The following is a 16,353-nucleotide window of genomic DNA, read 5'->3' on the forward strand; positions in this document are numbered from 1 at the left end:
GCATTGCAGTATATGTCTACCTTGGGGTCTATGTAGCTTTCTCAGTTTGTGGGTTCCTGGTACAAGTTTGAGACTTGAATGTTTTAAGGATTGAGCCTACAATACTTTTTTTTTTTTTGTACAGCAGGTTCTTATTAGTCATCTATTTTATACACATCAGTGTATACATGTCAATTCCAATCTCCCAATTCATCACACCACCACCCCCACCCCCCGCCACTTTCCTTTCTTGGTGTCCATACGTTTGTTCTCTACATCTGTGTCTAAATTTCTGTCCTGCAAACCGGTTCATCTGTACCATTTTTCTAGGTTCCACATATATGCGTTAATATACAATATTTGTTTTTCTCTTTCTGACTTACTTCACTCTGTATGACAGTCTCTAGATTCATCCACATCTCTACAAATGACCCAATTTCGTTACTTTTTATGGCTGAGTAATATTCCATTGTATATATGTACCACTACTTCTTTATCCATTCGTCTGTTGATGGGCATTTAGGTTGCTTCCATGACCTGGCTATTGTAAATAGTGCTGCAGTGAACACTGGGGTGCATGTGTCTTTTTGAGTGATGGTTTTCTCAGGGTATATGCCCAGTAGTAAGATTGCTGGGTCATATGGTAGTTCTCTTTTTAGTTTCATAAGGAACCTCCATACTGTTCTCCATAGTGGCTATATCAATTTACATTCCCAACAACAGTGCAAGATGGTTCCCTTTTCTCCACACCCTCTCCAGAATTTGTTGTTCGTAGATTTTCTGATGATGCCCATTCTAACTGATGTGAGGTGATACCTCACTGTAGCTTTGATTTGCACTTCTCTAATAATTAGTGATGTTGAGCAGCTTTTCATGTGCTTCTTGGCCATCTGTATGTCATCTTTGGAGAAATGTCTATTTATGTCTTCTGCCCATTTTTGGATTGGGTTGTGTGTTTTTTTAATATTGAGCTGCATGAGCTGTTTGTATATTTTGGAGATTAATCCTTTGTCTGTTGATTCATTTGCAAATATTTTCTCCCATTCTGATGGTTGTCTTTTCGTCTTGTTTTTAGTTTCCTTTGCATTGCAAAAGCTTTGAAGTTTCATTAGGTCCCATTTGTTTATTTTTGTTTTTATTTCCATTACTCTAGGAGGTGGATCAAGATCTTGCTGTGATTTATGTCAAAGAGTGTTCTTCCTATGTTTTCCTCTAAGAGTTTTATACTGTTGGGTCTTACATTTAGGTCTCATCCATTTTGAGTTTATTTTTGTGTATGGTGTTAGGGAGTGTTCTAATTTCATTCTTTTACATGTAGCTGTCCAGTTTCCCAGCACCACTTATTGAAGAGACTGTCTTTTCTTCATTATATATCCTTGCCTCCTTTGTCATAGATTAATTGACCATAGGTGGGTGGGTTTATCTCTGGGCTTTCTATCCTGTTCCATTGATCTGTATTTCTATTTTTGTGTCAGTACCGTGTTGTCTTGATTACTGTAGCTTTGTAGTATAGTCTGAAGTCAGGGAGTCTGATTCTTCCAGCTCCTTTTTTTTCCCTCAAGACCTCTTTGGCTATTTGGGGTCTTTTATGTCTCCATACAAATTTTAAGATTTTTTGTTCTAGTTCTGTAAAAAATGCCATTGGTAATTTGCTAAGGATTGCATTGAATCTGTAGATTGCTTTGGGTAGTATAGTCATTTTCACAATATTGATTCTTCCAATCCAAGAACATGGTATATCTCTCCATCTATTGGTATTATCTTTAATTTCTTTCAACAGTGTCTTATAGTATTCTGCATACAGGTCTTTTGTCTCCCTAGGTAGGTTTATTCCTAGGTATTTTATTCTTTTTGTTGCAGTGGTAAATGGGAGTGCTTCCTTAATTTCTCTTTCAGATTTTTCATCATTAGTGTATAGGAATGCAAGAGATTTCTATGCATTAATTTTGTATCCTGCAACTTTACCAAATTCATTGATTAGCTCTAGTAGTTTTCTGGTGGCATCTTTTGGAGTCTCTATGTATAGTATCATGTCATCTGCAAACAGTGGCAGCTTTACTTCTTCTTTTCCAATTAGTATTCCTTTTAATTTCTTTTTCTTCTCTGATTGCTGTGGCTAGGACTTCCAAAACTATATTGAATAGTGGTGAGAGTGGACATCCTTGTCTTGTTCCTGATCTTAGAGGAAATGCTTTCAGTTTTTCACAGTTGAGAATGATGTTTGCTGTGGGTTTGTCTTCTGATTTGGATTCCTTTTCTTCTCTGATTGCTGTGGCTAAAACTTCCAAAACTATGTTGAATAATAGTGGTGAGACTGGGCAACCTTGTCTTTTTCCTGGTCTTAGAAGAAATGGTTTCAGTTTTTCACCATTGAGAACAATGTTGGCTGTGAGTTTGTCATATATGGCCTTTATTATGTTGAGGTAGGTTCCCTCTAGGCCCACTTTCTGGAGAGTTTTTTATCATAAATGGGTATTGAATTTTGTCAAAAGCTTTTTCTGCATCTACTGAGATGATCATATGGTTTTTATTCTTCAATTTGTTAATACGGTATATCACATTGGTTGATTTGCATATATTGAAGAATTCTTGCAGCCCTGGGATAAATTCCACTTGATCATGGTGCATGATCCTTTTAATGTGTTATTGGATTCTGTTTGCTAGTATTTTTTGAAGATTTTTGAGTCTATATTCACCAATGATATTGGTCTGTAATTTTCTTTTTTTTGTAGTATCTTTGTCTGGTTTTGGTATCAGGGTGATGGTGGCCTCATAGAATGAGTTCGGGACTGTTCCTTCCTCTGCAATTTTTTGGAAGAGTTTGAGATGGATGTGTCTTAGCTCTTCTCTAAATGTTTGATAGAATTCACCTGTGAAGCCGTCTACTCCTGGGCTTTTGTTTATTGGAAGATTTTTAATCACCATTTCAATTTCATTACTTGTGATTGGTCTGTTCATATTTTCTATTTCTTGGTTCAGTCTTGGAAGGTTATACCTTTCTAAGAATTTGTCCATTTCTTCCCGGTTGTCCATTTTATTGGCATAGGGTTGCTTGTAGTAGTCTCTTAGGATGTTTTGTATTTCTGCAGTGTCTGTTCTAACTTCTCCTTTTTCATTTCTAATTTTATTGATTTGAGTCCTCTCCCCCTTTTTCTTGATGAGTCTGGCTAATGGTTTATCAAATTTATCTTCCCAAAGAACCACATTTTAGTTTTATTGATCTTTGCTATTGTTTTCTTTGTTTCTATTTTATTTATTTCTGCTCTGATCTTTATGATTTCTTTCCTTCTGCTAACTTTGGGTTTTGATTGTTCTTCTTTCTCTAGTTCCTTTAGGTGTAAGGTTAGATTGTTTGAGTTGTTTACTGAGGTAGGATTGTATTGCTATAAACTTCCCTGTTAGAACTCCATTTGCTGCATCCCATAGGTTTTGTGTTGTCATGTTTTCATTGTCATTTGTCTCTGGGTATTTTTTGATTTCCTCTTTGACTTCTTCAGTGATCTCTTGGTTATTTAGTAATGTGTTGTTTAGCCTCCATGTGTTTGTGTTTTTTATGGTTTTTTCCCTGTAATTGATTTCTAATCTCATAGCAAAAGATACTTGATATGCTTTCAATTTTCTTAAATTACTGAGCCTTGATTTGTGACCCAAGATGTGATCTATCCTGTAGAATGTTCTGTGCACACTTGAGAAGAAAGTGTAATCTGCTGTTTGGGGGTGGAATGTCCTAGAAATATCAATTAACTCCATCTGGTCTATTGTGTCATGTAAAGCTTGTGTTTCCTTTTTAATTTTCTCTTTGGATGATCTGTCCATTGGTGTAAGTGTGGTGTTAAAGTCCCCCACTATTATTGTGTTACTGTCAATTTCATCTTTCATAGCTGTTAACAGTTGCCTTATGTATTGAGGTGGTCCCATGATGGGTGCCTATATATTTATAATTGTTATATCTTCTTCTTGGATGGATCCCTTGATCTTTATGTAGTGACTTCCTTGTCTCTTGTAACATTCTTTAAAGTCTATTTTGTCTCATATGAGTATTGCTACTCCCGCTTTCTTTTGATTTCCATTTGCAGGGAATATCTTTTTCCATCCTCTCAGTTTCAGTCTGAATGTGTCCCTACGTCTGAAGTGGGTCTCTTTTGGACAGCATATCTAAACCTCAAAACCTGTTTTGAGGTTCTTGTATTTGTATCCATTCAGTGAGCCTGTGTTTTTTGGTTGGAGCATTTAATCCATTCACGTTTAAGGTAATTATCAATATGTATGTTCCTATGACCATTTTCTTAATTGTTTTGGGTTTCTTTTTGTAGGTCCTTTTCTTCTCTTGTGTTTTCCACTTAGAGAAGTTCCTTTAGCATTTGTTGTAGAGCTGGTTTGGTGTTGCTGAATTCTCTTAGCTTTTGCTTGTCTGTAAAGCTTTTGATTTCTCCATCGAATCTGAATGAGGTCCTTGCCGGTTAGAGTAATCTTGGTTGTAGGTTCTTTCCTTTCATCACTTTAAGTATATGATGCCACTCCCTTCTGGCTTGTAGAGTTTCTGCTGAGAAATCAGCTGTTAACCTTATGGGAGCTCCCTTGTATATTATTTGTCCTTTTTCCTTTGCTGCTTTCAGTACTTTTTCATTGTCTTTAATTTTTGCCAATTTGATTACTATGTGTCTTGGTGTGTTTCTCCTTGGGTTTTTCCTGTATGGGACTCTCTGCACTTCCTGGACTTGGCTGGCTATTTCCTTTCCCATGTTAGGGAAGTTTTTGACTATAATCTCTTCAAATATTTTCTCGGGTCCTTTCTCTCTCTCTTCTCCTTCTGGGACCCCTATAATATGAATGTTGTTGAGTTTAATGTTGTCCCAGAGTTCTCTTAGGCTGTCTTCATTTCTTTTCATTCTTTTTTCTTTATTCTGTTCCTCAGCAGTGAATTCCACCATTCTATCTTCCAGGTCACTTATCCCTTCTTCTGCCTCAGTTATTCTGCTATTGATTCCTTCTAGTGTATTTTTCATTTCAGTTATTGTATTGTTCATCTCTGTTTGTTCTTTAATTCTTCTAGATCTTTGTTAAACATTTCTTGCATCTTCTCGATCTTTGCCTTCATTCTTTTTCTGAGCTCGTGGGTCATCTTCACTATCATTATTCTGAATTCTTTTTCTGTAAGGTTGCCTATCTCCACTTCATTTAGTTGTTTTTCTGGGGGTTTATCTTGTTCCTTCATCTGGTACATAGCCCTCTGCCTTTTAATCTTGTCTATCTTTCTGTGAATGTGGTTTTTGTTCCACAGGCTGCAGGATTGTAGTTCTTCTTGCTTCTGCTGTCTGCCCTCTGAACATACAATACTTTTTAAATGGTTGAATAATGGGGTTAGAGAAGAGGTTCTGTTCTATAAAGTTATTCAGGACTCCTGGCTGCTAGGGACTCTGCTGTCTTTTAACTGGTAGCTTTCCATGTTTGCACTGTATGTTGGTATCAGAGGGAAAAGGAAGTGGAGGATTATGGAGAAAATTTTTATAGACCAAGACTGGTAGTGTTCTGCACCATATTTGCCAATGAGCAGAACTTAAATCACTTGTTCAAACCAGCTGCAAGGGAGGCTAGGAAATGTAGTTTAGCTGTATGCCTAAGAGGAAGGGGAAACAGGTTTGATTGAGCAGCCAGACAGTTTCTCTTTTATACTACCTATCTATCTAAAAAACTGTATCCCACCAACAGAGAATATTTAGTTTCTATGAATCCATGGTATGTTTATAAACATAATTCATATATAATAATAAGCCATAAAGAAACTCTAAGATATTTATCTATGGAGAGATTCATAGCCACATTCCCTAGTAAAAAATCATTAAAGTAGTAATCAACAGCAACCACAAAAGGTGTTTAACCTCCCTTACCTTCTTGGAAATTAAGAAACACTGTGGGTTTAACAATGAAAAAGAAAAAAAAGAAAAAAATCAAAAGAAAATGCAAATTACATAGAGATTGATGAAAATCAAAGCCAGTGGTGTGTTATACAGAAAATTTTTACCTCTAAGAGCTTTTATTATTTAGAAAACCTGAAAGTAAATGAACTGATATCCAACTTAAGAAATTAGAAAGAGAATAACAGAATAGATCTTCAAATTGCTTTAATATCTTTGTCTTTTTTCAACTACATTTGCTAAGGTTACCTGAAGCCTTTCCTTTTTGTCAATAATTTATTTCTTGGTAAATGTCTATTCTGTTGCTTGCTGTTTCTAAACCAATTTATATTTTATTTCATTTTATTGTTCATCACAGGCAAATTTTTCTTTGTGATTTTAAAATCATCTGAGTTGAATTAAAGTAATATGAAAGAAGAATGCTATAAGATGAATTGGTGTGGTTAAAAGGAACTATAAGTAGGTATTATTTTATATTCTTTGGAGTTGTTAAAATTTTGTTTTTCTTCTAGATTCTGATGGAAGAAGGAGGAATGTGTTCTTTAAAAGGTGGGATAACATCTACTAAGAAAACCTGTCAGTATAACTATAAGTGAATTTTATTCTTTAAAAAAACAACATTTTAACAGAAATTAGTTAAATTTTAAGGTTTTTTTAGAGTTTTGCCAGCAAATATATTTTATAAGTATCTTAGAATATATTAATAATGCAATTGGCTCTTTAAAATTAATTTTGTCTTCTATAAAATGTTATACATGATGAGGATATATAATATATATGTACAACTTACTGAATAATAAACAGATACCTTTGTACTTAGTTTGTATAGTAGTTTAAGAAATAATACATAATCAGTACTTTTGAATATCTTCTCAATTGCATTTCCTATCCTGCCCCCCTAGTGGTAACTCTTTTCCTGAATTTGTTTTTTGTGATAGCACATATAGACTTTTCCAATTGCTTGCTTTTGAGCTTTCTGCAGCAAATTGAGGCAAACTCTATACATTTTTCTGAAACTTACTTTTTGTTCACCCAGCAATATGTTTTGAGGTTCAATCACCCTGACACTTGTGACTCTAATACAGTTCATCATTTGTTTTCTCCTATATAGCCTTCTATTGTGTGAATGTAGCACAATCTATGTATGCATCTTCTGACAAAGATTATTTGAGTTGTTTTTAATATTTTGCTATGATAAAAAATGCTACTTTGACAAATTTTGACATTTCTCCTGGCACACATGTATAAATGTTTCTTCTAGGATATAATTCTAGAAGTTGAATTGGCTAGTTCATATGATATGCACTCTTCTAGGTAATGCAAAATTGTTTTCCAAAGTAGATGTGCCTGTTTAAACTCCTGGTTTAAACTCCTGGTTTAAACACTAGCAATAGGTAAAGAATCTTAGCTGTTACATATTCTCACTAACACTGGATCAGCTTTTTATCATTGTTGGCAATGTGATATCTTATTGCAATTTCAATTTATATTTTCCATTGTTGATTAGGCTCATTGGCCACCCATATTTCATCTGTGAAATGTCTTTCATGTCTATTGTCCATGTTTCTTTTAGGAAGTTTGGCTTTCTTTATGGGATGTGTCTTTTGTATATCTATGTCCTTTATACCTTTTATATATCCTAGATTCAGATTGCTTGTAGACTCCTGTGTAGCAGATATTTCATATTTGAGTAGCAAATATTTCATATTTGAGTAGCAGATATTTCATATTTGAGTGGTCTTTTTATTCTATATTGTCTTTTTGTTGACAACACTTTCTGGCACTTTTTAGATATTTTGCGGTTGAATGATTCTTCAGCATATCTAGTCTGTTGGGATACCTAGAAATCTTTATGGACTTTTTCCTTTTTTACTTAATTTAATTTTTTTAATATGTAAAGCATTAATTTGGTTTCTATCCCTCTCCTGTCTGCCCTATTTCCTTCTGCCTCATATGAGTAGCTATTTTTTGTTGGTTTACTGTTTATCATTACAGTGGACTTTTTTTCTAAATAAAGCCTGATGTGTATAAATGCACATATATGTGTGTCTTAGTTCCCTGTTCTTTGCACTCTAAATAGGATATTTTATTTAATACAGTATATTTTATAGATGAATTAAATGGATTTATTTAATAAATTTTCTGTAGATTTCCTCATATTAGTACTGGACATTTATTCATCCTTTATTTATGCCCATTTAGTAATCCATTATGTGGATGATCTATAGTTTACTCAGTCAGTGCCCTGTTGGTGGATATTTAGGTTGTTTCAAGTATCTTTCTTACAAACAATGTGCAGTGAACAATTTTGAGCACATATTTCTTAATTGTGGAGGTACATTTTCAGGGTAATTTCTAGAAGTGGGATTGCTGAATCAAAGAGGAGATACACTGTGGGTTTTTTTTTTTTTTTTTGATAGTTATTGCCAAAATTTGATTTTGATAGAAATTTCCAAATTCCCCATTGCATCATTTTGTAATCCTACCAGAAATGTGCTTTTGATTCCACAGCCTCACCAACAGGGATTGTGGTCAAACTTAGGAATTTTTGTGAATCTTATAAAGATATATAGATAGAAGTTTCAGTTTGCACTTCTTTTTATATGAGTGCAGTCGAGCATCGTTTAAAAATGTGTAATGGCTATTTGTGATTTTTTTTCTGTGAACTCTCCATTCATGTCCTTAGGCCCATTGAGGTTTTACATCTTTTTCTTGATATTTAAGAGCTCTTTATATATTAATATTAAAGAGGTTTAGGTCTTTGTAATGTGTCACAAATATTTTCTGCTAGTTTATTAATTTTTGATTTGTTTTATCTGTTTTTACTTTGTTTATGGTGTCTCCTGCTTTGCAAAAGGCTTAACATTTTTTATGTAGCTAATATTATCAATCTTTTCTTTTATACCTTTGGATTTAATTAGGAAGACTGTTTACACTCCCTGGTTGCAAATGAATTCACTTATATTTTCTTCTAGTATTAGTATGGTTTTATATTTTTGCACTTAGAGTTTATCCTGTTTTAGGAGTTTATCCTGATTCAAGTTTTTAAAAATGCATCTTTTCCCTAGGTATTTGTAATACTACCTTTTTATGTATCAACTTTCCATATATACTTCAATCTGTTCTGGGGCTTTCTTTACCATTCCATTGATCTTTCCTAATCTTCATGTGCTAATATCACATTATTTTTATTATGATTACTTTATACTATGTTTCATTTCTAAGAGTTACACCTCCCTTTGCACTTTTTAAAGAATTTTTCTGGCTATTTTTGATTAATTTTACATGTAAACTTTAAAATCAACTTGTGTAACTTCAAGGAAATGTTTCCTTTGGTGGGGGGGGCACACTGCTTGGCATGTGGGATCTTAGTTCCCCGACCAAGGATCAAACCTTTGCCCCCTACAGTGGAAGCACAGAGTCTTAACCACTGGACCACTGGGGAAGTCCTGCCAAGGAAATATTTCAATTTTTATTGGGAAAGTACTAAATGTATACATTAATTAAGTGTGAATTGTCATCCTAATGATGTTGAGTAGCCCTATATAAGAATAAGGATGGCTTTTTATTAATTCAGTCTAATTTTATATCTTTAATAGTTGTTTAAAACGCCTTTATGCACTTTAACATTTTCCTCAAGCAGATTCTGCATGTCCTTTATTAGATTTAGCTGTAGGTACTTTTCATTGTTTTTGTTGCTACTTTAGTGTGAATGTACACTCCATGTTTCTACATTAAGTAAGAGTCTGGATTTTGGACTTAGGCATGTGTATGTTGACTGTTTTATTGAGAGTTTTTTTAGAGGTGATTTTGAGGCTATTAGTAGTTTGGGGAAGAGTGATTATTGGCATCTATAGAAATGATTATTATTTTTCCCTCGTATATCTTTTTTTGTACCCCAAAACACATAAAATTCACCCTTCCAACAATTTCAAAGGGTACAGTATACCTCTCCTTCCCCCCAGCCTCTGACAACCACTATTCCGTTTCTATGAGTTTGAATATAAGTGTAATCATACAATATACAAATATTGTATGTAATCATACAATATTTATCTTTTTGTGACATTTCACTTAGCATAATGTCTTCAAGGTTCATCCATGTTGTAGCATACAACAGGATTTCCTTCTTTTATAATGCTGAATAATATTCCATAGTATGTGTAAACCACATTTTCTGTATCCATTCTTTTGTCAATAGACATTTAGGTTGCTTCCACCTCTTGGCTATTATAATTCTGCAATGAACATGGGTGTGCAAATATCTCTTCAAGATTCTGTTTTCAATTCTTTTGGATATATCCCTAGAAATGGGATTACTGGATCATATGGAAGTTCTGTTTTTAAATTTTTGAAGAACAATTCATACTGTTTTCCATATCAGCTACACCATTCTACGTTCCCACGAAGAGTGCACCAGGGTTCCAACTCTTCCAAATCAGTGCCAACACATTATTTTCTGTTTATTTTTCCTCAATAAGTAACCATCTTAATGGGTGTGAGGTGATATCTCACTGTGGTGTAGATCTTTTAAAGTGCTGAATTTTGCTAATGGATTTTGTGATATGGACCATTCTAGCATTCCTAAAACAAATCCCACCAAGTCATGATGAATTATGATTAAGTTTGCTATTCTATTTAATTTTTAAATTTTTTTGTTCTTTAATTTTAAATTTAAAAGTTTTAATATTTATATACAATTTTTGCATTGATCCTATAAGTGAGATTGGCCTATGTATAATATGTATGTGTGTGTGTATGTGCATGTGTAATCTTTCTCAGATTTTGGAATTAGTGTTATGTCAGATTGACAAAAAATTTTTTTAAACTGAGGCTATTTGAAAGCTTTCTTGAAATTTGAATCACTTGCCTCTTCAATGCACTCCCACTGTTTTATTGCAGATCCTTATCACTTCATAACTTGATTATTGAGTTAATCTCCTAACAATCTGCTTTCATGTAGTTTAACCCTTCTTTAATTAATCCCCAATTAGATGCCTTGGTAGACAGTCTAAAATTAATTTTGTATTAAAGTGCACCTCTACACTTTCTTTTCCCCCATCCCATATGCTATTTTTCATCTTGTCTTTTGGGAAATTGTTTATTCATCTTCCAAAACCCATTCTTTATCTTGTGCTTTCTCTATTACTCTTCACTAAACCTTTTTTCCCTAGAGCTCATCACACTTAGGTCTCTACCACTTTTGTACCTTCTATGACTTCTATTGTTGGGTCTAATTTTGTGACTGTTTAAAAAAAATAAATGTATGTCTTTTTCTCCATCTCAAGAGTCTGAATACTTTGAGCATTATGGCCACATATTACTAAAAACTACTAAGTGACTTACTTAAGGTAATTACTCAATAAGTGTATAATTTCCATTTTAATCTACATATCCTTTCTTACACTGTTAGAGGTAAGACATTCATTTAACGGACATTTGTCTTCTCTACTAATAACTATGGGTTTACTATACTTATGAACTGAATGAACCTTGTTGTGGGGGAATGCCCTTAGATCATGTTGTTAGTAAAATCCTACTTTTCTTTTCTCTGCTTTCCACTGTTGAGGAGAACCTGCTTTGGGAGGGTATAAATTCCTTCTAGTATGATGAACTAAGGGTAACTGAATTTACCTAAGTTCTCTCTACCTCTCAGCTGACTGACGGCTAGATTCTGTTACAGAAGGTATCAGATCTGATCTGAGGTATGAATAGTAGTCATGGTCTGTTGTGTATGGGAGGACATGTGATTTAACATGTGTTGTTGCACCACATTCCATTACCTTTTTCTTTTTCTTTTTGGATAGCAAATTCATTTTCACAAACAAGAAGAGGAATGGTTGAAGCTACTGTTGATCTATAGTATTTATGCATGCTAGGGAGTCATGACCTACTTTTCAAGCCCATTTTTAAACTTTACTTGTAATCATAAGAGAACACATTAGGCAGATAATGAAAGAATAACATACTGGATGCTTTGAGTTGTTTTACATACAGCTTTTTAAAAAATAGATTTAACAGTGTCACAGTCACCATCAAATTTCAATAGATTATATATCTTTTTATATTATTTTGAATTCATAAATGGCTTTAAAATTCTATAGTTTTGAAATCATATTAAAGGTTAAATACAGTTTTGATTGTGTGATAAAACTTCATTTACTCAATTAGCAAATATCTGGTACCTTAATTTGGCTTATTTCTCCTTCGTACAGATTGACACTTTAAATTATTTGCTCATAAAAAATGGTTCATTGTATTGGAAAAAATCAATTCAATTTCCTCTGTTCTCCTTTCTTCCCTTACGTTAGGTACCCTCATTTTACTTGTAGATACACATCTTTTACATGTAGAATAAATCCATAATACCCTGTCAAAAATGCAACCTGCCACATATCCAAAATTTTAACTTTTAAAATGCTCTATAATATGTTAGCTAAACTTATTTACCAGCAGCTATCTTCTGCCTATGTACATATTAATAGGTACCATTCTTCACAAATTAAATTTTTATTTTCAGATCTTGATTCTTCACGGAGTAGTCAGTCTACCAGTTGCTCCCCAAGGCCAGCAGATAGTTGTTTCAGTTCTAGTTCAGAGATGGTAAGTTATGCTCTTTTTTTTTTTGCTTGTTAATATATGCTATACTAATTTAGAGTGATTTGTATTTCTCATCGTTTACTTTTTCATTCTGAAAAAAATAGTTGAGATAATAGTGAAAATAAATGTAAACAAAAATGTGAAAATATTAAAAATGTAAGAAGAATGTAAATTAAAATGTAATTGAGCATCATTCATTCATGCTTATGAGATGATGAATGTGTTCATTGTTATTTACAAAACCCACTCTTACTGAGATGTATGTGTGTGTATATGATAAATGCATTCTTCTTTTAAAAGCGTTTTTAAAAGAACCTATTCACAATAATTGAAAACCTAAAACAACCAATAATACACACAAAAAGAAAGTCTCCAGACTTATGTGAAGAAAACTATAAAATACTATAATCTGAATAATTGGAGTGACATGTTTAATGCTGAGTGGGAACTGTAATCTGAATAATTGGAATGGCATTATATTCTGAGTGAGTTTCTCGCAAATCACATGTTTAAATGGAATTCTCCATTAATTCTTCCATCTTCGTTTCACCTGCCTTTTGTCTCTAGCTTGCTGTCCAAACTGCCTTGCTGAGGAAGGACATCAATGACCTCTAACGATGCCAAATTCATTGGACAATTTTCAGTTTTTATTTTATAAGAATTTCTAACAATATTAATAGAAATTATTATTTTCTTTTCTTGAAACATTTTTTTCTCTTTGCTTTTGTGATACACACTATCTTAGTTCCCTGCATACCTCTTTGAATGCTACTTTATGCCTTTGCCCACTTCTCATCCACCTTTCCCTGTATATAAATGTTGTAATGTTTAGGGTTTGCTTCAGGAGCCTATTCTTCTCTTAACCTACACTCCAAACTCTAGATGATGTTACATACTCCATTGATTTTTTATACTATTACCTGGTTGATGACAATTCTCAACTTTATGACTTTAGCTTAGATCCTTAATTAGGTGTCCAATTTCTTATTGGATATCTTCTTGGATATTTCACAAAAAACTGAACACTTCTGATCTCCCCATATCAGTTTTTCTGATAGTTCCCATATTAGTGGATCCCTTTTCTATCCACTCAGTTGTTCATGCCAGAAACTTTAGTTTGGCATTTCTTTCTGTCTCATCTGCCTTCCTTAACCATATTCATTTCATCACTTGATCCAATCAATTCTACCTCCAAAATAAATTGCATATTTATCTACTTCTCACCTAGGGTACTAGGTGTCAGTACCCTAATCTAAGGTACCGTCATCTTGTTCTTGAACTGTTAATGGTTGTTGCCCAAGAGATCTCTCTACTTCCACTCTTGCCCCACTTTTTCTCTAGTTAACAGTCATCATGGTCTTTTGAAAACTTAAACTGAATGATGTTACTTCTATGTTTATTCAATGGATTCCTGTTTTACTTTAGAATCTAAACTGCTTTCATTAGTGACAGGCCATGTGTGGTCTAGCCCCTGGCTACATCTCCAACTGCTAGTATTCCTCTCTCACCACACTTTACGCATACTGACATTCCACTTCCTTAGCTTCTTAAGTCACTTTTCTGCTTCAGCACATTTATATATTCTGTTTCTTACATTACTGTTATTCATCCTTTAGGTCGCAGCTTAAATATGTCACTTCTTTTGAAAGCCCCTCCTTGGCTTTTCAATCTAAATTAGACTCCTTAGTTATGCTCTTGAAGTGCTTCATGCTTGCTCTTCATAATGCTTTGTTCAACTTGTAATTACATATGCTTGTGTGTAATTATTTGATTAACGTCATTTCCACACATAAGAGTGTGTGCTGTAGAGAGCAGCAAATATGTCTGCTTCTCTCACATTGCAGGTGCTGAGTATTTATTTCTTGAATAAATAAATGTACTGATCCTATTTTCTCTAATTTATGCCCAGCCAGTTTAATGCTGTTTCTTGGGCTTACTTTTCCTATTTTAGTGCCAATCAGCTTAGGTCTATACCTCATTTTAGGTTTTTTTATGTTAACTTTGCTTTTTATTTTTAGCTAGAATAATCAATACTTTTATATAAGATTTTTATTAAAACAGTATTTTGGTTAGTTCAGTAATTAAAAGATAAATTTTTCTTGAAGTTGAAAAATTCAAGCTACTAAATTGAAATCTAGACCTATTAAAAGTTCTTAAAATTTGATTTTTTATATAACAGTTTTGATATTTATTGCTGTTTAACCTTTCTTTTGTCTATTTGATTTCCTGTTAGCTGATACCATTCTTAATGAGTCTTTCTTGAGACTGAGCTTGTGAAAGATACAATATAGATATTTTTTGACTTAATGACTCAATGAGTGAATATTAAAACAAATTGTATGTGTTAGCTTTTTCTTTCAAAGTTATACTTCTACTTCACTCTTCTTAAGTAGTTGAAGAGTATATGTTGTATTTCATTTCCTCTCTGTGAAAAGGTAGTAGGGTGATGTCACCTATGAGTATGAAGACTAATAATGGACAAAAATCTTCTCTTTTTTGTGCTTTTGCATCTTTAATATAAGGATTATTATTGTTTCATGCTATTTTAAAATCCATAACCTTGATTAAAAAAAAATTCTAAATCTAGGTTGATTTGCCACCTGCCAAAGTCTCTTTTTTTTTTTGAAATTTTCTATAATGTGAATTTTAAGAATGTCTACTTTCGGGCTTCCCTGGTGGCGCAGTGGCCGATGCAGGGGACACGGGTTTGTGCCCCGGTCCGGGAAGATCCCACATGCCACCGAGCGGCTGGGCCCGTGAGCCATGGCCGCTGAGCCTGCGCATCCGGAGCCTGTGCTCCGCAATGGGAGAGGCCACAACAGTGAGAGGCCTGCGTACCGGAAAAAAAAAAAAAAAAAAAAGAATGTCTACTTTGAAGTGATTGTTTTTTTAATTTAAGCATCATTAAGAGCAAAATTACTAAATTTCTTTTAGCCATCTGAAGATGAAGATCAAATTGAAGGTTCAAATAGGAGATCCATCAAACCAAAGAAACAACTAATAATTTTTATTTAGAAAGCATGGAGAAACTTCCATGTGATAGGATTATTAAAAACAATGCCAAATTTCATAAACAAAATGAGGATTTTAACCAGTTCTCAATGAATAGTAATATAGATCAGTTTCCACAGTCTCAGTGTAATTCAGCACATATATTTCAAAACGTAACCAATAATAACTGCATTCTACAGGTTGCAAGGTGTGATGCATGGATACAGACGGAGAGTGAACCTGTAATTGAAGAAAAATTAGATGCTGCCATACAATGTGATATAATTTCAAAATGTAAATGTAGAAAAGATGTGTCTTCTTTTTGTAACGTTGAAAGGTGCAATGAAAATATTAAGGCAGATACCACTGGAGGGCAGGAAATCCTTAAAAACAACTAATATTCTAAAACCTCAGCCTGAGATTTTGCATTTGGTTTAACGTTTAGAGTTTTATTAACATAATAAAGAATGAGAATATTTTTGTAGCTAAGCAACTAGGTGGAAGTATTCCCATAGGTATTTTTAATAGCTTTAGTATGTCAAAGTTTTTTAGAAAATAAGATATATGTAAATTTACTATCTTTCTTATGGTGATTATTAATTACATTATGATATGCTGTTGTTTATGGATTAAAAATATGTTTAATTACTTCTTTGTTGCATTTATGTTAAAATTTAGTGCTGTTGCATCTTTTGGCAAAAATGTTCTCTCCCAAGAGCTTAAGACAGAAAATAATACTAAATAATACTAAATATGTTTTATAACTTAATTATAAGAATTTTCTTAGCTACTTCTCTTAACTACTATACCATCATTAAAAATTCTGGCCTTAATTTTTAGATAAAGTATTTTTTTCTAATTTGGAGAA

At 33.3% G+C, this 16,353-nt stretch overlaps 1 protein-coding gene across 1 annotated transcript in view; it reads left to right on the forward strand.

The window, feature by feature from the left end:
* Positions 1 to 15,883, forward strand: part of REDIC1 (regulator of DNA class I crossover intermediates 1) — a 72,853-nt gene extending 56,970 nt beyond the window's left edge. The window contains 4 exon segments of the mRNA XM_067698645.1: positions 6,407 to 6,470; positions 12,415 to 12,497; positions 15,429 to 15,474; positions 15,477 to 15,883. Coding sequence (XP_067554746.1) covers positions 6,407 to 6,470; positions 12,415 to 12,497; positions 15,429 to 15,474; positions 15,477 to 15,883 — 600 coding nt within the window.
* Positions 15,884 to 16,353: the final 470 nt, after the last annotated feature.

This window comes from Pseudorca crassidens, chromosome 11 (genome assembly GCF_039906515.1).
Source record: "Pseudorca crassidens isolate mPseCra1 chromosome 11, mPseCra1.hap1, whole genome shotgun sequence".
Lineage (NCBI taxonomy): Eukaryota > Metazoa > Chordata > Mammalia > Artiodactyla > Delphinidae > Pseudorca > Pseudorca crassidens.